Raw genomic sequence first — 20,731 nt, 5'->3', positions numbered from 1 at the left:
AATTATTCTACTGAATAAGATATTGCACATTTATTGTGAAATGAAACTTTGTAATGTACAGTCTTCTTATAAATCAATAAGGGGAAAAGAGCAAGAGCAGAGAGGGAGTGTGTATGTGCGTGTGAGTGTGTGCCCCCACGGTGCCAGAAGCTAAGTGCTCTTCCAGTCAGTCAGTCAGTCAGTCAGTCAGTCAAACCCACCCAGGCTAGCATACATCCGGCTGACCAAGACGAATAACAGGCAGGAAGCCACAGAGGAGGAAAAACAGAAATGTATGAAGAGAAATGAAAAGAACTGGACTTGTTAAACTGGTGTCACATCTATGGCCTAAGAGGTCAGAGAGAATAGAAGGGATAAAGAGAGATGAATGCACAGATTGACAGAAAATACAGCTGTATAAAAAAGAGGAATGAAGAGGGAGAGGTGGAGCTCAGGGACCAGAGGAAGAGAGAGGGTAGGGTGAGGGGGAGAGAGGTAAAAAGGAAAGCAGTATCGTGTGGAAGATAAAGGTAAAGATGAGGTGCAGATCCTTGACTCATTAGAAAGTGGAGCATTGTAGAGGATTATGCATTATCTACTGTTAATAAAACACCACAAAATCATAACTGCTCCATTTAGTTAAAGAGTACTGCACAGATGAAGCATTGTACTTCTATGACCATGTTAGAGTCACGGCTCAAGTTTTAAAAACAAACATCAAAATCAATGCACACAAACATACACATTGCTAAAGCAGCTAGCTGCCAGCAGTGTTACACCAGCACCACCATGATGTAACCTCTGGGAAGTGACTACCACACCCCCGGCACATCTCAGCTATTTGCCCATTACTCTCCTGATAGCCAGACATACTGAGAAACAAAGCCTCTAACTGGTCAACACATCAGGAACACTGCCACTGATCGGTTCTACAAACACATCATGGATGCTTAGTAGGGGTGGGGGGGAAACAATTGGTAGACGCATTGTGATGTGGACGTGGGTGATTCAGCATTGATTCACAAATGCCAATAATTGATTATCTAAATTGAGTTAATAATGTGATGTCAACGAAACATCAACCACAAGGGCAGTGTGCATCATGGACATGCTAGAGCCTATCTCCTAATTCATCTTCAGAAAAGGCAGTGGTTGCAAGCATGTTTTAATTAATAATAATAAATAATAATAATTTAATTAATTACATTTGCAAGACAATTGTGAAGTATGCTGTGAATACTTTATTCTGTCATCACCCAGAGACTAACTTAAATGGAGAGGGGCAGCAACAGCAGTAACATAAAGAAATGGGACCGGCTGGCCAACACACACAGCAGCATTTAACAACTTAAACCAACTCTGTGGTAGAGAAAACTCTATTCAAACCCAAAAAATCTGGGCTCTGCCCGCTTGCCAGCGTCTTAGCTCTTCCCTGAGCTAAGAGAGAGAGAGAGAGAGAGAGAGAGAGAGAGAGAGAGAGAGAGAGAGAGAGGCTGCTCTCATTATATCAATAACAACACTCAAAGCACTCAGTTCCCCTCATGTTGATAATTTCACAGAGAAGAGACTGTAACATACATTCAAATTAATATTTCACTAATTAATACAGTTAACTTTTTAAAATAAACCATTTATCTTAATTGACAGTTATGTATTACATTGTATTTCAGTGTAAAATTGACATCAGTGAATGGTTTGTCACAAAGTATACTATTTAATACTCTATAACAGTAGCCTGTGTGAGATTTTTTTAGTAGGACTATGTCTGAAATCTACTGCGGAGTTTTGCACAGCGGCAACCGGATCTTTGCTCTCAAACCACAAAAAAATGTGATGGCACAACAGTCTCCTTCAGTACATTATTCTGTGCTTCCTTTTGATTTTCACATTGGCTAGTCATCCTGTTTAATTTGTCTTCTGATTAAATTGGAACCGTTGAAACAAGAAGAGATGAAACGTTACCAGAATGAGACACCAGTACGAGCCGAACAGGATCCACTCTTGTGGTGGAAAACTACAGGCGCACTCAAGTATCCAAACATTGCGGTCAGAACAGGTGTTTTCATCCGAGTGTCACGTTCATATTGCGCCAGCAATAAGCATCTTATTTATATATGTGTTTTTTTTAAAAAAAAATAATAATAATATTAATAATTAAAAAAAAAAAAAAATCAATAAAAAAATTAATAATACATTCGATTATTATTCAAACTCTACTAAATTAATTCATAAATATTCAAATTCAATTTCATGGTGCTTTTGACAGCCCTAAGAGTGAGACAGACACACCACCGCAGAAGTAGACTCACAAGTCAGTCTTTAGATGCTTTGCTTAACTAAAGACTGATGTCTTTCTCCCTGATTTTGTGTTTAGATGGGCGGATACAATTTCAGAGTTTAAAAAAACTCCCTACGTTGCAGAACCAATAGTAAATCCGCAGGGCAGTCCTTCAGTGGCCCGCTGAACTCTTGTGCTCGTAAACATAGTCCGACTACAAACACGTGTAGCGGTACAAAATGGCTCAAGTCGCTGTAAGTCCTTCATTTCCACAATCTTGTGGACCGAGCACACGTTTGATAAAACAGAGTTAAATCTCTCGGCATCCATTTTCAAGCTCTCTGTGTGTTTGTGTCCTTGCAGACGAGAAAAGGGGGAGCACACATTTCTGGGAGGGTGTGTCCTTTTCAAAAATGCAAGAGGCGTTGCTTTGTTGCCAGCCGTTTTCTCCAGTGTGTTAAACACACTTTAGAAAGGAGTGTCCCCAGACTATCAGAAGGCAGAGATCTCTGATTGTCTGGTGGCGAGACTACCGCAGAAGTAAAAATAATTTTGTCCTCCAAGTCCTACATAATGATTTCTTTTTCTCCCCACTACTAATCAATTCGTTGAAGATTATGTGTGACTTTAGTCGACCAAGATTTTCTTTGGTTGACTAGAGCCCTACATTACAGATGCATTTTACAAAGTTTCCCAAACGACTCCGCAGTTCAAGGCTGGATTACAAAACTTTTGAAAGGAATATGATTGCACCGGAGCCCTCGTTGGAACAGCACAATGGCTAAAGTTAGCTTCTGGGCTAAAAACAAGTTGGTCTCTCTCGCATGTGGTGTTTCAGAATTATTTAATGTTTGTAATATTATGTTGTACATGAAATGACTGACTGCAGAGTTAACTTCTATAGTGTCCAGGATATCAAATTTTCCTGTTCAGACCCGGCCAGCGCTTGGTGGTGACTCTAGTCCCTTTTACACTGCCTGTTCAAGGTAGGAATATCACGCTGTCATGCTGCCTCGCCATGCTGTAGAAAAGGTGTGATTGCGGAACTGGAGGACAGAGTGGTCTTGCCTTTAATCTGCCAGTGTCTGGTCAGGACAGTCTGTGGGGTGGGATCATGGGTGGCAAGAGTGTGACGTTTTTTTACGCCATGTTTTGTGTGCAACCCAATGCGGGAGATTTTAAAAGTAGCTGGCAGCAGTAAGCAGCTAACTGAAAGAATAAGAACAGTAGCTGAAAATATCCACAAATTAGGAAAACAATGAGGTCTGGGAACTTCTTATTCTCCAAGCAGAGAAACAGATCAGCAGCCATAAAATAGGTATGGTAAATTTAAGGAAATGATAATTTAAGGAAATGAATCCTCCGTCGTTAAATTCATTACTATATCCTTCAGTAGCAGAGGTTTCCCGTGCCGACTTTAACCTCTCCCAAATTGATCATCTTGTCGATAGCGCCGTAGGTTCGCTGCGACCAACACTCGACTCTGTAGCTCCTCTTAAAAAGAAGTTAACAAAGCAAATAAAGTTCGCTCCTTGGTATAACTCTCAAACCCGTTAGTTAAAACAAATATCGCGAAAATTTGAATTGGCAATTAACCAAACTGGAAGAATCTCGTTTAATCTCGGCAGACAGTCTCAAAACATACAGTGGTGGAAAAAAGTTTTCGGACACCCCATGCATTTGTGAAATACTGCATTAAGAATCACTCTAGGTCTTCAAGTGCAATTTCTTTTAGTACAGTCACAGCCAAAATACTAAATAAATCCTAAAAAAGCCATTAAAAACTTAAAATTGATTGGTTCCATAAAAATACATGAGAAATTTTGAGTATTGGGTCATTTTGGTACCAGTGATGAAGGTCGTTCTTTTTATTAAAAGACACAATTTTTGTTGCCAAGCTTCGTGTCTACATAAAGCCAGCACATTTGAAAGTTCTTCAGACACAAAAATGGCTAAACAAGGAACCTAACGCAGGAAACACGCCTGAAGATAAAGATTCTCAGCCAGGAAGGGTACAGCTGCTGCCAGATAGCCAGGAAGTGCAGATGCAGTCCTTCAGCAGTTGGATACACTCTGCAGAAATACAGACGAACCAACAGCTTGGAAGACAAACCAAGATCTGGGCGTCCAAGGGTTTCTTCAGCAAGAAATGACCGCATCCTGATCCGCATGTGCAGGCAAAACTGCCAAATGACATCACAGGAGCTTCAGCAGCAGTGGTCAAACCAAACTGGTGTCCAGTGTTCCACCCGCACTGTACGTGGCCGACTTTTAGATCATGGCTTGAGGTCCTACAAGGCTATCAAGAAGCCCCTGATCAATGACAGACAGAGGTTAGCCCGGCGTCGTTAGGCCCAGGCACACAAGAACTGGACAGCCAGGAATTGGAAGAAGATTTTGTGGTCAGATGAGTCCAGTTTCCAGCTTTATCTTCCTCCTACTAATGTGAGGGTACGCAGAAGGCCAGGCGGCATTATCTCCAGCATGTACAGTACCTACTGTCAAGCATGGTGGAGGCAGTATCATGGTTTGGGGATGCATGAGTGCTGCTGGTGTTGGTCATCTCACTGTCTGTGATGGCACATTGAACTCTACCAAGTATTGTACCATTCTCGAAACCCACATGCTCCCTTCTGCGGTTCCGTCAAGGTAAAAACTGGATGTTTCAACAAGATAATGCCCTTGCCACACATCCAAGGCCAGTAGAACTTGGCTGCAGGAGCACAGTATCCAGGTCTTAGAGTGGCCAGCTCAATCCCCGGACATGAGCCCCATTGAAAATCTGTGGTGGATTATCAAAAGGTCTGTTTCAAAGCATAAACCAAAGAATTTAGAAGAATGAAAAGCAGTAATTCAAGAAGAATGGGACAAGATTACCCCTCAACAGTGTGAAAGGCTTGTGGGGAACATGCCAGCCAGGATTAGAGCTCTACTACGTGCCAATGGCAGGACTACTAAATATTAATTTGATGATGTGATGGTTTATTTATTTTTTGTTCAGTTTTGAACACATTCTCTGTTATTTGTTGACTTTGATACCGACAATGTTGAGAACTGACATATTGAAACTGTCAAGAATTTAGTTTTGTTAGTTTTTCTTGTAAACAATAAACAAAAAAATATAATTTGTATTTGTTTGTATCTGTCTAATGCAGCCACACCTTTTGACACACAAAAAAGATTTTTCCACAAATATTTCATGATAATATTTGAGATTGTGTAAAATTTTAAGGGTGTCTGAAAACTTTTTTCCACCACTGTATAAGAGGGGCCTCCGCAATGGCAGAGCAAACTATTACTCAATATTAACAGAAGAAAACAAGAATAACCCCAGGTTTCTTTTCAGCACTGCAGCCAGGCTGACTGAGAGTCAAAGCTCTATTGAGCCTTGTATTCCTTTAGCCCTTAGCAGTAATGATTTTATGAGCTTTTTTAATGACAAAATTCTAAACTTCTAATTCTAAACTATTAGAGGCAAAATTCATGACGTCCTGTCTTCAAATAGTACCTATCTAACCTCAAACACAGCTGTAAGACCTAATATATATTTGGATTGCTTCTTCCCATTTTTTCTTCAAGAATTGACCACAGTGACTTCTTCATCTAAATCATCAACGTGTCTCTTAGACCCCATCCAAACTAGGCTACTTAAGGAAGTCTTACCTTTAGTTAACACTCATATATTAGATATGATCAATATATCCTTATTAACAGGCTAGGTACCACAGTCTTTTAAGGTAGCTGTAATTAAACCTCTCCTAAAAAAGCCCACCCTGGATCCAGAGGTGTTAGCCAACTATAGACCAATATCTAATCTTCCCTTTATGTGAAAGATCCTTGAGAAAGTAGTCACAGACCAGCTGTGTGATTTTTTCCATGATAATACTTTATTTGAGGAATTTCAGTCAGGATTTAGAGTGCATCATAGCACTGAGACAGCACTAGTTAAAATTACAAATGACCTTCTGATTGCTTCAGACAAAGAACTCGTCTCTGTACTTGTTTTATTAGATCTTAGTGCGGCGTTTGACACAACTGACTATCAAATTCTGCTACAGAGACTGGAACACTTAATTGGCCTAAAAGGTTTTGCACTAAGCTGGTTTAAATCTTATTTATCTGATCATTTTCAGTTTGTTCATGTTCATGATGAATCATCCTTACGTACTAAAGTTTGTTTTGGAGTTCCGCAAAGTTCTCAGACCAATCCTATTTACTCTATATATCCTTCCTTTAGGTAACATCATTAGAAATCACTCTGTAAATTTACATTGTTATGCGGATGATACATAGTTGTATTTATCGATGAAGCCAGAAGAAAGTAATCAATTAACTAAACTTCATAATTGCCTTAAAGACATAAAAACCTGGATGAGCACCAATTTCCTGATGTTAAATTCAGACAAAACTGAAGTTATTGTTCTTGGCCCGAAACAACTCAGAGACTCTTTATCTGATGACATAGTTTCTCTAGATGGCATTGCTCTGGCCTCTAGCACTACCGTAAGAAACTTCGGAGTAACATTTATCAAGATTTGTCTTTTAATTCTCATTTAAAACAAACCTCACGGACTGCATTTTTTCATCTGCGTGATATTGCGAAAATTAGGCCTATCCTGACCCGAAAAGATGCAGAAAAATTGGTCCACGCTTTTGTTACCTCAAGGCTGGATTACTGTAACTCTCTATTATCAGGTAGCTCTAGTAAGTCCTTAAAAACTCTCCAGCTAATTCAGAATGCAGCAGCACGTGTACTAACAGGAACTAAGAAACGAGATCATATTTCTCCTGTTTTAGCTTCTCTGCACTGGCTCCCTATAAAATCCCGAACTGAATTTAAAATCCTACGGTTAACTTGGTGTCTGGATAGTCTGACATGTGTGGTTGTGCTGCTGCCGTGGTCCTGCCAGATGCCTCCTGCTGCTGCTGTTATCATTAGTCATACTACTAATGTTAATATCACATATGATTATTGTCACATATTTATACTATCAGATATTAATATATATTTTCAACATATTGTATCACAGTAGCCAGAACTATAATTATAATATTATTACTTTCATTAATGTTGTTGTAAGCTACTGTCATTACCGTCTGTCCTGCATCTCTGTCTGTCTCTCTTTCTGTCTCATTGTGTCATACGGATTACTGTTAATTTATTATGCTGATCTGCTCTGTACGACATCTATTGCACATCTGTCCATCCTGAAAGAGGGATCCCTCCTCAGTTGCTCTTTTCTCCCGTTAAAGGGTTTTTTTGGGGGAGTTTTTCGCTATCCGCTATGAGGGTCCTAAGGACAGAAGGATGTCGTATGCTGTAAAGCCCTGTGAGGCAAATTGTGATTTGTGATATTGGGTTTTATATATAAAATTGATTGCTTGATTGTAAATGATTGTTACTGACACGTTAATGCTATTGTTGTTGTTTAGAAAGCGCCGCCGACATGTATGTTATATGAGACTAGAGGTTGACGCTGACGTGTTACATATTATGCCCATCTAGGGATGTCCCGATCTGATATTCGGATTGATATTGGCTGCCGATATTAGCAAAAAACATGCACTGGCATCGGATCGGACCAGGTTTTCCGGCCAGCCCAGCACTCCGCAATTCAAGCAGTCCATTCCAATGATCTGCTCCAGCACTTACTATCAATCCACCAGGCCAGCATGCAGACACTCAGGAAACAGCAGCACCAGGCTGGCACTGACACTACAAAAATAACTGAAAAGGAAAGGCTGCATTGTTTATTAAATGTCAACAATATCTTGCGGTGTTAATCTATTTTTTATTTATTAGGGAGCCAAAGCACAAGTGTGTGGAGTCTTGCTGCTATTTTAATTTCAATGTTAGACATTTTAAAGATTTATTGTGTTGATTTATTTTCTATTTATTAAGGGGCCAAAGCAGCCAAAGCAAACCAGCTTTATTTTTTATTTCATGTTAATGTTCAAGTTTAAAGTTTGTTTATTTACCCCTGTTCACAATAAACAGGTCAGTTTCTCATACCAACTGTTGTGGATCATTCTAACTAAACTGATTAAGTAGCTGTTCTTGTTGGAGTAATATTACTTGATTAGGGCTGTGACGGTATGTATTTTTTCTCACAGCGGTGACAGAGTGACGCACAAATCCAAAATGTGCCCAAATTGGCGACTTAAAGGAATACTCCGACGATTTGGGAGTTATGCCCTTTCCCTATCATATTCATATTGAGACAACATGATGGATATTGTTGCCTACAGTAAAAGTGAACAAATAAATGTTACAGAAACCCTGAAGCTGGCATTTCTGCATGTGCATTTAAAATAAACATGTTTAAACATAAATTCAAAAAACGAGAGTCTGTTTTAGTCGTTTCAGAAGAGGTTTGATACATGAACTATAGTGTGTTTACGCCCTGCGCGGAGGGATACACCGGTGAGCAGCAGCTGCAGCTGGCTCTGGGACAGGTACGCTAGGTCACTCGGTAAAAGCAAACAAAGACACGGCACGGACGATATTACTCACTCGACTGAAAGCTGTCCCTCAGCTCCTGCAGGCCTGGGCATTTTTTCCAGTTTAACTTAGTAATTGCTGCAAAGTTTTCACTCCTTGTGATGCACTCTCTGCAGCGGTTTTCCTCCTGATGATGATGATATATCTCCCCAACGATGGTAGCACCGAAGCCTATTCTGTGCAGCAAAATGATTCCACCTCCGTAGGAATATGTTAGCTAGCCCGGCAGCTACACCACCAGTTCTCGCCTGACCTCCGTCTCCCCTCGGTCCATTGCTGCTCCGCCGCTCCGGAAGATTCAGCCTCTCTTCTCGCCTGCTCAGCATCCAACACCTGGGGGTTCCTCATCTGTATGCTCCAGCTCAAACACGTATGGCTGTGGATCTGTGTCCGCTACAAGAAACTCCTCAAAAATCGCGCTCAAAGTCATCCATTGCAGCGACTATAGTCTGGAGATATCGCTAGGCTAAATAAACAGCTGAGTTTTGTTTACAGGCTACGTCTGTGCCTGCGCCTGCTCACCGATGTATCCCTCCGCGGATCACAGCGCTGGACGTACTGACCCCAATGCTAACCGCTTAGACCCAGCCACTGGACATACAGACACAAAAATGATGATCATGTCTCAATATGAAAATGACAGCGAAACAGCATAACTCCCAAATCGTTGGAATATTCTTTTAACATTTGGTTTGGGAACCAGATCCGCCGCCATGATGAATCAGTGTTTCCCATATATTCATTTATCTGTGGCGGTGCGCCACGAATAAATTATCTCCGCCACATATAGATTTTTATGCTTTTGGCGCTACCTGTTCGACCTCGCTCATAAACACATTATAATGGGACTCAGTGTCTGTGATTGTAGCTTGTCGTTACAATTCCGGTGCAATAGGTGGCGGTATGCATCGTAAAGACGCACTTAACACACCTGGTCCACCAGAAGAAGAAGAACAAGAAGCAGACGTAGTAGCAGAACGGATCCAAACACCTCTCGGTACAAATATGTGGGCAAACAAGTCCAAAAGTGGTTCGAACAACTCTAACTCATCATGTTATATTAGCCTGTGTCTGTATTAACATAGCTCGAAGCTCAACATGTGCAGAGACATTAACTCACGCTGTTAGTAGTGTTAACTGCAGCGCGAGTCCCGTAGCAGCTCGCCCCCGTTAATCAATTACAGTGGCTGCACCGGCAACGGGAGCGGCGCAACAACCACCACCTGTCGCGTGACAACTCTCTATTTTATGCGGCTCTTCTATTTTTGTTGCGCTATGCTGCCCTACGCGACCCTCCAGCAGATAAAAACTACATGAAATAGTGTGCTAAACGAGCACAATGTGTTTTTAAATGAATAAACCATTATCAGAGGTGATATATGAGGATTTTTTTTCATGCATTTACCCATGTTTATCCGTGACATTGTGTAAATGTCCGTGGCGGACATTTGAAAGCGAGTAGATGACAAACAGAACAGTAAACTTGTAGATAACTCAAATATATGTAATAACTTAAGTGGAAAATGCTTTAACATTTCATGGCTCAGCAAACGGTAAACAACCCCGCTGGCTTCTCTATGTGTCGCTTCCACGCAGTCAGTGGAGCCCAAATGAATACGCCGCGACGCTACGCTGACGGGACGCTTACTTTTGCAGCTGGTGGAGCCCGGCTGTAAGGTTCTGCTCGTTAGTAATTAACTCTGACGTTGGATGTTCACTCCTTCTTCTGAGTATTGAAAAATATTTTTAATACCTGCCCCTCCTATCTCAAAAACAGAGTCTTTTTACCCTGGGCAAGTGTTAATGTTGAGCACTGGCATCTCTTGTATTTCATTTCATTTTACAGTTGTTTTTTTGTTAAAAAAGTATCCGTTTACTTAACTGTTTATGGGCGTCAGACTGTCGAAAGCAAAACTGACCTAAGCTGACATCCCTACTTCAGACCCAACGTCATCAATTGAGGCAATTTATCACACTTAGTGTTTTCTCATCCACTCTGTTTGGAGCTGTAATAGAGTCGCACCAGTTAAGTTTCTGCTAATGTAATGCTTCCACTCCCTGCTTCACAGTAAAGCTGCCCACCAGCCTACCACTGTAAACCTTTTTTAGTTTACACCTGACTAAACATGACAAAATACAAATTATGTATCTACCACAAATGTGACAAAGGTTTCTTCTGACACGATTCAGCTGTTTAACTGTATGACAAAGTGAACAAATATATGAACTAATAAACTAATGTGAACTAATCTATTCATGAGAATCGATGTATTATCTCTATCATGTATCACATATGTATAACAGACAGACAGCTTTTTTATATTTGGTGCAACTCTACAGGGGTTCAGTTCAGCTCCTTGAATTCTGTGTAAGACTCGCTCCTGTTACATGTCTCCACATACTTCAAGGCAGCAGGTGTTTAAAAAAAAAAAGAAAAAAAAAAAGAAAGGAAATGCTCATCAGTACATCTCCCATGACTGCAATAATCTTTCTCTATTATTCAGTAACAAAGCCCCTTGGTCACGCTGCAAGCCTATTTCTCCATGGAAATAATAAACTCCCTAGGGTGCCTGTGTGTATGTACATGTCACCCCTTGAAAATCCACTCCTACCAGCCCCTAGTAACAAGATTAAAACTTTAAGACATTTTCCAGACCTTAACTAAATACACTTTGCGGGCAGATTTTATCATTCGTATCTAATTAACGTTACTTCCATTCCTTGGCCCCAAAACACATTTTATTTCCTGGTTATCTGGCAAATGCAATCTCTCTGCAAGCCAATGTTTGAAGTACGTATGCTCAGCCAAAGATGGTTTCTTAGAGAAAGACCAATCACTCTCTATTTTTATAATATCTGAAACTATATAAATTGGACTTTGTCTTTTTGCATTTCACACACACAAAACCAAAGTCTTTCTCTGTTGAGACAATCTAAGCAATCTAAATGTCACAAGACAGCAAAGCTAAATCATCATGAATCATAGCCTACTGGTTCATTCATACCTGTATGTCCGTGTCTTTGACTGGCTCCAGGGGCTCAAAAGTGGTGGCTGCGCTGAGACTTTCCAACCTCTGAGAAATGTGGAAGATGTCTAAACCTCTGGAACCAAGGAGGATGGACCTGAGATTAAGACAGAGAGATGATGAGAATTAATAAATGAAATGGCAGGACTAAACTGAAAGCAAGATTGACAATGAATTGTAGTTTTGTTACACAACCACTAGAGGGCACAAGAGGCATTGCTACTGTTGAAGTTCCACCCACTGTGGCTGCAAACAAATTATACAGCGTTTGTTTAAAATAAATAAATGGTATTCATAAAAGACTGAAACTGTTGAACACAACTATGTGAAACTTTATCTTACATATCTGTTAAAACAAGAAGACAAGAAGCCTGTATTGTGTGTAGATGTGTCACAGGGGACCATCAGTGAAAATTACTTTTTTTTTATTATTTTTTTTATTAATAAACAAACAGACAAATCAGATATGCAAGCAAGCAAACAAACAGACAAAACAAACACAAAGCAAACAAAACAACAGTAAACATCAAATATAAAAGAGGGAGGAAGGGAATAGGACAAAATTATATTCATGGCAGAATGAGAGAGAGAAAAAAAGAAAAACTTATTAGTGAAGTGTTAGGCTGTATGCATGTGAGGAGGTGTGTGTGTGTGTGTGTGTGTGTGAGAGAGAGCATATATAGAGTAGTTATGTTTTGTATTATGTATCATCTATTTATGTTAGAAATAACGGAATCAGTGTAGGTTCATGTATCAAAGATGCTATGAATTGTGTGGTGCTGTGAAAAGGGAGTCAGGCATCTATAGAAGTCAATTTGTTGATAAATGATGACCAGATTTTGTTGAAACAGGGCATGTTGTGATTAACTGATGTAGACATTTTTTCAATTGAAATTTGATCTATTAATAAGTTCTTCCAGTGGGTTATGTTCAGCTGATTTCTTGTTTTCCAGTTAAGGAGGACTGTTTTCTTGGCGACAGCTAGGGCTGTGAACAGTGTAGTTTTGATATGATTATGAGTTGGGAGTGATGGAGAGATCCTGTTACCACTTTGAAACTGGGAGAGAAATACAAGTATCGGTATTGATAAGAAATGTATATATCTTTGAGAGTAATTTGTTAGAGCCTGAAATCTTTACAAAAGATTACTATACTTACGATACTTCAAGTTTTGGGAGAATGGTCGACTTAAGCTGTAAATACTGGAGGTGTTGACTATAACATTATTCGGCCTTGCTTTTAACTTATTCCAGCGAATACTGAATGTGTGGTTTTTTTTGCAATATTCGGCCGAATATATTCGGTTACCGAATACTCGGTGCATCCCTAATAACAGAGCTTTCATACAGCTTTGCACACACATTACTCTTGGATGGATTACTCGCGAATGCAGGTTCGCACAGAAATGCCACGCATATCACATGGAAGCGCAGGAGCAGAGCTTTCCACTGATACCACACTCATCATTGTGCTGTCATCCCATCACGCTATAAATCCAGATTAATTGTCTACAAAATAAAAACCTGACGAATTTCTTTACAATCCATTATACAGATCTTGTTATCAGTCACTTCATATAGTGAGGAATATCGTATCTTACCACGTCTTAGGCTTGCGTGTGTTTCTCCCTGTTTATCCACATTTGTAGTCCGGCTTTCAAGATGCAAATATCTCCATACTGTCCAGTTGACACTCCATCAAATTTTGTGTGACAAGACCAGCCACTTCACCTTTGCGCACCCAGACAACTGTAGCCTAATGCATGCTGACAGGGCCGTAGTCACCATATACATTGAGGGGGACATGTGCGCCCCCCCCCAGTGCCCAAAATGCCCCCCAATATATAACTGAAACTGAAAAACAACAACAAACTTTGTTTACTGCAAACAAAGTGGCAAATATTATCTTGGTGGACATCAGTGCACTGGGTAGGCTATTTTTCTATGATCTTAGATGTAAATATTGCATGTTTCCTTCAGATAAAACACATTTTTGACTTGTGAATGAGTCAATGGAATTTCTTGCAATAATGAAAAAATACTGGCAATCATGTCTGCCTGGCACAAACCACATGTTTTGGACAGCTGTGAAGTGACAGAATGTCCCACCATCATGGTTCTTATATTGCCAGATTCCAGAGAGTCTCCCCTCTTCATATATGGTAGAATATGTCTTCTTCCAACTTGCTATGCTGAGATACATGTAAAAATGTAAGAATTTAGTCACAGGGATTTGTTTTTTTCATTGATATAAAAATTAACATAAAATACAGGCATATAGAAGGACATGAAATGATGGCAAATCTGGTTAGCCCAGATTGTCCTGAAAAAAAAAAAAAACAAGATATAGCATGTATATATATATATATATATATATATATATATACATATATATATATACATATATATATATATATATATATAGTATATATATATATATATATATATATATATATATATATATATATATATATATATGTATATATATATATATATATATATATATGTATATATATATATATATAGCCTTTATAATGACTGTGATATGAGCTTAAAAGTAAAGGCAGTAAAAATACCGCAAAAACGCCTAGGGCCCATAGGGTTGTTGAAAATTGATAATTTTGGATTCCTGAATGATATGGTGGAGATGTGTGATACCTTTATCTTTCCATGATGTGAAGTTTAATGGTTTCATATTTATTGTAAAATCTGGGTTGTTCCATAATGGTGAATGAATGGATGGTGCAACTGTGGAGCTCTTAATGCAAAAGATTTTCCACCAAGCTGTCAGAGCTGAGGCTATGGCAATACTTTTAAAACAGGTGTGATATTTAATATTTATAGTGTTGCATAGTGCCTGCTCAGTTCCTAACCAGTGTGAATCAAAATCTGAAGGGGTGAGCCATTGTTTTATGTATTTTAACTGACTTGACAGATGATAAAGTTCAAAGTTTGGTGCTTCTAATCCTCCCTGAGTTTTGGGTTTCTGTAATGTTTTAAGCTTTATACGGGGTGTTTTATTTTTCCAGTAAAACTGTGATATTGTTGTATTAAGAGAATTGAGCCAGGGTGGATTTGGAAGGGTAGGGATCATAGCAAATAAATAATTAATTTTTGGGAGGACTGACATTTTTTGGAAATTCTTTCTACAAGTGAAATGGGTAGTTTTGTCCAACGACTGAGGTCATTTTGTATTGATTTGAGTAATGGTGTGTAATTTAGATTGAATAGCTCTGACAGCTTGGGGGATATGTGAATTCCTAAATATTTAATATTTCCTATGGGGAGATAAAGCTGTGAGGTGAGGGTTGCCACATCCCTCTGGTCCATGCAGAGAGGTAGAGTAGGTGGATTTTGACAAGTTGACAGAGTAGTTGGAGAGAGATGAGAATGATTTAATAACTGAGATACATTTTTGTAATGATGAAAAGGGATCTTGGAGGAGGATCAAAACATCATCAGCATAGAGGATTGTTTTGTGTTCTGTGGATAATGCTCTAATACCTTTGATGTTATTATCTTGTTGTATGCTGGCTGCAAGTGGTTCTAAAAAAATTGCAAAGAGTGATGGAGAGAGTGGACATCCCTGTCTGGTGCCATTATGAAGTGTAAATTGTTGTGAGATTAGACCATTAGTTATGATGGTTGCTGTTGGTGAGGTGTATAGTGCCTTAATCCAGTTGATAAATGACTCTCCAAAACCAAATTTCTGTAATGTTGCAAATAAGAAACACCAGTTAACTCTGTCAAATGCCTTTTGTGCATCTAATGAGAGGATTATGGTTTCAGAATTCTTATTGTTTGAAAGCTGCATTAAGTTGAACAATTTTCGAGTGTTATGGGATGACTGCCTTCCTTTGATAAAACCAGTTTGATCAGGGTGTATAATGGAGGGAATGACTTTTTCAATTCTGTCTGTTAGTGCCTTGCTTATGATTTTTATGTCTGTGTTGATTAGAGAGAGAGGACGATAACTAGCTAGATGAGTGGGGTCTTTATCAGGTTTTAAAAGTAGGGTGATTAAGGCTGTGTTCATGGTAGGAGGTATTCTTTTATTTGTGAGGAATTCATCAATCATTCTGGGAAAAAAGAGGTGAAATGGTGGACCAGAAATGTTTGTAGAACTCAGCAAGGAAGCTATCAGGACCGGGTGCCTTATTGTTTTGCATTTTACTGAGTGCATTGTGAAATTCATCTGAGGTTAATGGCTGTTCGAGTGACTTAGTTTGTTCTGGTGTTAACTGGGGTAGATTGATATTATTCAAGAATTTATGTATATCATGAGTACTTGGGTTGTGAGAGAGTGTGTATAAATCTTGATAATAATTCTTAAATATATTGTTGCTATCTTTTGGGTCATGATGTGGCTTCCCTGCTGAGTCCTTAACTACTGTTATGGTTGTTCTATCCTTATTTTGTTTAACTAGATTTACCAGATACGCCGTTGATCTGTTACTTTGTTGAGATGTGTTAAGTCTGAGTCTTTCAATTAGAAATTTAGTTTTTCTGTTTATGAAATTATTCAGTTCCATTTTGTACTTCTGCAGTTCATAGTAGATGCTTTCAGTAGGATTAGTTGCATGGGTGTTTTCAAGTTCTTTAATTTTCAATTCTGTATCTTTTTGTTTTTTTGTAAGATGAGTATGAAATTATTTCGCCCCTTAAAACAGCTTTTCCAGTTTGCCAGAGTAAAGTTGCAGAGGTGTCTGGGGAGTCATTTATTTCCAAAAAGGATGTCCACTCTCTCTAAAAATAACTGTCAACTTCCTGGTCTTCTAGTAGCGATGTGTTAAACCTTCATCTAGTAGAAACGCTGGGAGTTGATTTTGTGTGCAATTTAACTGAAAAGATCCAAAAGGACCATGCCAGCAGCCATTTTTTTCCTACCTGATAAAGACCCTATTACTTTAATAGGTGCTGTTGCACTTAAAATTTCATCAACAATTCCGCAGTTAATTGTACTAAGTACTATATTATCCATGCCCACTCTATTTAGTGTTAAAATCAAAGGGTGTGATCTTAAGACATACATTACAGAAACCAGTACAACTATGAAAAGGTGTCACACATAATATAATCTCCAGGGTCAGAAGAAGGATATTCAATTGGGAAAGCATCATTTCAAATGGCTTTGAATATCATCCTTTGATATAAAACAAATTTTAACCACATCTATTAGTACCAGAATAAAAAGGGCACACCAAAGCAGCAGGTGATGCAAAATGACAGACAACTGTTTTTCTTACAGCAGCATGTTGGATGTTTTACTAAGATCTGTATAGGATTTGTGAACACTATAAAAGAACATACTGGAACAACAGAGATTTTCTGAGTGTGCAACATGACCGTGTGCTTCTGACATATTCCTTACGCTTTTACGTCGGCAGCATCTTGCGAGGTGCGAGTCAGAGTGCGGGAACGAAGCCTCTCCCCAGCCTGCTGGATCTCCTGGAGATTCCTCTCAACATGCGGAAGCTCTGACACTGCTTCTGTCTCGGCAGCTAGCTGCTCTGCCTGCTGCAGCAGCTCCCCGAACCCCTCTGCATCCATACCTCTAGAGAGGAAGGAAGATTATGTGAGTAAATACAAAGATATATTTGGATTACATCTAAATACAGCTAGGAAATACAGTATACAGTACAAAGTGAGGTTTGTAACAATTTAGACATTGATGCAGATTTTCTTTGTTGTTGAAATTGTGCTCCAACACATTTGATTTGCCATGAAACAATGACAATGAGGTTAAAATGACAGCTTTCAGCTTCAATTTGAGCATTCACATCCATGCTGGGTAAACAGCGTTTTGGGGATACAACAACCAACTTAAATGACTTGGATAATACAGAATTACACAGACACATTTTGTCTGCTTAGGTAGATGCAACAACACAAGGACCCCTAACATTTGGAAGAGCGATTAAGTGCAATGGCACTGACCAGTTGAGTCAGTCACCTTGCCTCAGTTCAAGAGACTGTGTGTTTCACTTGCTGAAGACCAGACTGAAGGCAAAAACAAAAACAACAATAACAACAACCCCAAACAAGGCATAAGTAGAGGTGGCTGCTGTACAGGTCTGGCAGAGCATCACCAGGGAGTATCCAAAGTGTCTGCTAATGTTTGCTGGCTGTACACTTTAAGTCAGGGTTGTCAAACATACGACCTGAGGGCCAGACCCGGCCGGCAAAAGGGTCCAATCCAGCCCACTGTATGACCTTGCACACCAAATACTGATCCACTTGTGAAGGCTAAGGAGGTGCCAGGTTTCAGGAGCAAGTTAAACACAGAGTAGCTTTCTTCATGTAGGCCTAAATGGTGCTTCAGAGGTTTTTCACCTGACCAGACTACACTGTCTTTCACTTTAGTTTGGTGTGGTGATGTGAGGATTACTACACAGGAGTGGAAATGTATATAAAAATGCACATGAAGTGACAGTGAGTAGTCGACTTTGGAAAAACTGTGAAATATTGTTGAAATTGCATTTATTCTTCTGAAGACATCACAGGCTGTCCGTCATCTGTTTTGTAAAACAGTATTAGTATTTTTAAAATGTACTTCTTTAAACAAAAAAAGGGAAATATTTGGCCCTGTTTGTTATGTATAGAATATTGTGCAGTGGTTTTACTGGTCCGGCCCACCTGCGATAAAGTCAGACTGTATATGACCTGTGAACTAAAATGAGTTTCACACCCCTGCTTTAAGTAATCATTGGCAAAATACTTCAGTAGGAAGGATTTGTAACCATGTTTACAAGCTCATATTCAAACTATAAGACAGCACTTCAACCATGGTCATAGCTGAATTTCAAATCCAACACTGTCACTATGTAAACAGTACACTGTATACATTGAGACTACAGAGGTAGAAAATGCACACGTCAGAAATGAAACAGATTTACGTAGGATTACTTAATTACAGAATATTGATTAACCAATGTTAGTCGTTGCAGCTTTATATATCTGAACTCCATCCCTTCTGTGATTCATCTGACTGATTTCGCCACTCGACACATGGACTGAATATAAAGATACAGTTAGTATGGAAAATGCTCTAAATGCTCTATGTTGGATCCTTTAAATGTGAGGGATTCTGACAGAGGTCAAGTCATAAACTATAGCTACTTATTTATATACAGTAATGACTTGACCACTGCTGCAATAAACCACATTAAATGCACCAAATATAGAACACGTGTCAAAATCTGTGAAGAAACCTCGTTTAACCTCGAGTCTGGAGGACGTAGAAGTACCAGAACATCTTTTGACAGCTGACATAAACAGAATGACAACCGCAGCGCGCGCATGGAGTGCAACGACTGTCAGATTAGTTGCGCGTTAGCACGATGCTAACACCTCGGCTAAAGTTAGCAAGTTTACAGACTCGCCTTGCTTGCGATAACTACAAGAGGCCGACTGAAAGCTAATTTCAATTGTTGAGAACGGGCAAAGTAGTTATAACTATGACAGCCTCGTGTTGAGACAATGTCCCTTTCCGACCTAGCTTTGTTAGTAAGCTACATCAGTTAGCTTTACGCCAAAATGAATGGCGCTCCAGAGTTAGCTAGCAGGCTAAGTGGCTAAGGGCTAACGCTCTCTCGCATGCTCTTCTTAAAAATCTTAATATTTGATTACACACCGCAGCAAGCAGACAACCTTCATACCTGTTGAGTGGGACTGGTCTAAGTATGATCCTGGCTGTATTCCCCGGGTCAGTGTAATCACAGTTATTACCTCTTATTCAGTTTTGCTCAGCAGTAACACAACATGCATGAAAGTGTATTATTTGCCCCGGCACTTCTGGAGTCGATGCTGATTGGACGATCCTCGGTCCATGACGGATGTTCTTCTTCTTCTTCTTCGGATTCGGCAGACTGACTAGAGGCTGCACTGGCTTATTGCTGCCCTCTACTGTTCATTGCTTATAATCATTTAATCTGTGTGATAGTCTGTCAGTTTCTTCATTTTGTCCAGTTGTCCAGGTTGAGTAACCAGACTAACCCTTAAAATAGTAATTACGCCCATTTTTCAAAATTCCTACATGTCATTCCAGTCTAAGACAATAAAATAAATAAAATAAATAAAATAAAATTAGTAAACATAAACAGCTCTCCCAAATTCAAGACCTAGAGTGCTAAACTAAAATTTGAGATGTCATAGTGTATAAATTCTGGAGCTGCTCCACATACAATAAATGGTGTAAGATGTTCTAGATTAGAGGTTCCCAACCTCTTTCCCTTAAGGGGCCCATTTTCTATTACAGTATCCAACAATCAACATTAGTCCCAGCTATACCAGCAGTAACATTAAAGTGATGCTTACATAGCGGAGTAGACCATTTTGCACAATGAGCACTTATACTTTCGATACCTTAAGTAGTAACAGTATTTTAACATTGTGGTATTGCATCATTTTCTCTAGTTAAAGATTTGAGTACTTCCTCTACCACTGTATACAGTTTACTGATAACCTAATAACGTCCATTTCTCCTTTGTGGCCACTGCATAACTCCTTATTTCAGTCTGTGCACCTTTAGAGATAGCCCACCCTGGCCAGCTCAATAATAATAAATCTGATATGTATAACAAATTTCATTCAGGAGATTCAGGTCACTGGTAGATTGCTAAATGTGTTCACAGTATCATTGTAAGCATGTTCACATGCTGATGTGGTCATATCATTCCAGGCCCTGAAAATTAGTTATGCATTACTTCAAAACCAAGTAAAATATACAAATGTTTGATGCACCTACTGAGTAAACCTTTATATTAAGGGTACATGTTAATGCATGACTTGTGATAATGCCTGGTATGAATTCCTGTTGCTTATCATTTACAAATGATTAAGTCACTTTGACTTTATGTGATTAGTATTAATATGTTTTTATTGATGGAAAAATGTGGAGTGTAGCACAGTGGAGAAAGATGCACTAAAACCAAAACCACATATTTTA

At 39.2% G+C, this 20,731-nt stretch overlaps 1 protein-coding gene across 2 annotated transcripts in view; it reads right to left on the bottom strand.

Moving 5' to 3' along the window:
- The window catches only part of nup93 (nucleoporin 93), a 46,624-nt gene extending 26,998 nt beyond the window's left edge, over window positions 1-19,626 (bottom strand). The window contains exons 1-3 of one of the 2 annotated variants that reach the window (XM_049573091.1): window positions 19,513-19,626; window positions 17,156-17,338; window positions 11,765-11,882 (exon numbers count right to left, since the gene is read on the bottom strand). In XM_049573091.1, the coding sequence (XP_049429048.1) occupies window positions 11,765-11,882; window positions 17,156-17,334 (297 nt within the window). In that variant the 5' untranslated portion in view covers window positions 17,335-17,338; window positions 19,513-19,626. Of the gene's footprint in view, window positions 1-11,764; window positions 11,883-17,155; window positions 17,339-19,442 lie in introns of both variants that reach the window. The other variant, XM_049573090.1, reaches the window with a different exon arrangement.
- Window positions 19,627-20,731: the final 1,105 nt, after the last annotated feature.

This window comes from Epinephelus fuscoguttatus, linkage group LG4 (assembly GCF_011397635.1).
Source record: "Epinephelus fuscoguttatus linkage group LG4, E.fuscoguttatus.final_Chr_v1".
Lineage (NCBI taxonomy): Eukaryota > Metazoa > Chordata > Actinopteri > Perciformes > Serranidae > Epinephelus > Epinephelus fuscoguttatus.
Note: the sequence above shows the minus strand (reverse complement) of the source record. Positions and strands in the feature narration are given on the sequence as shown.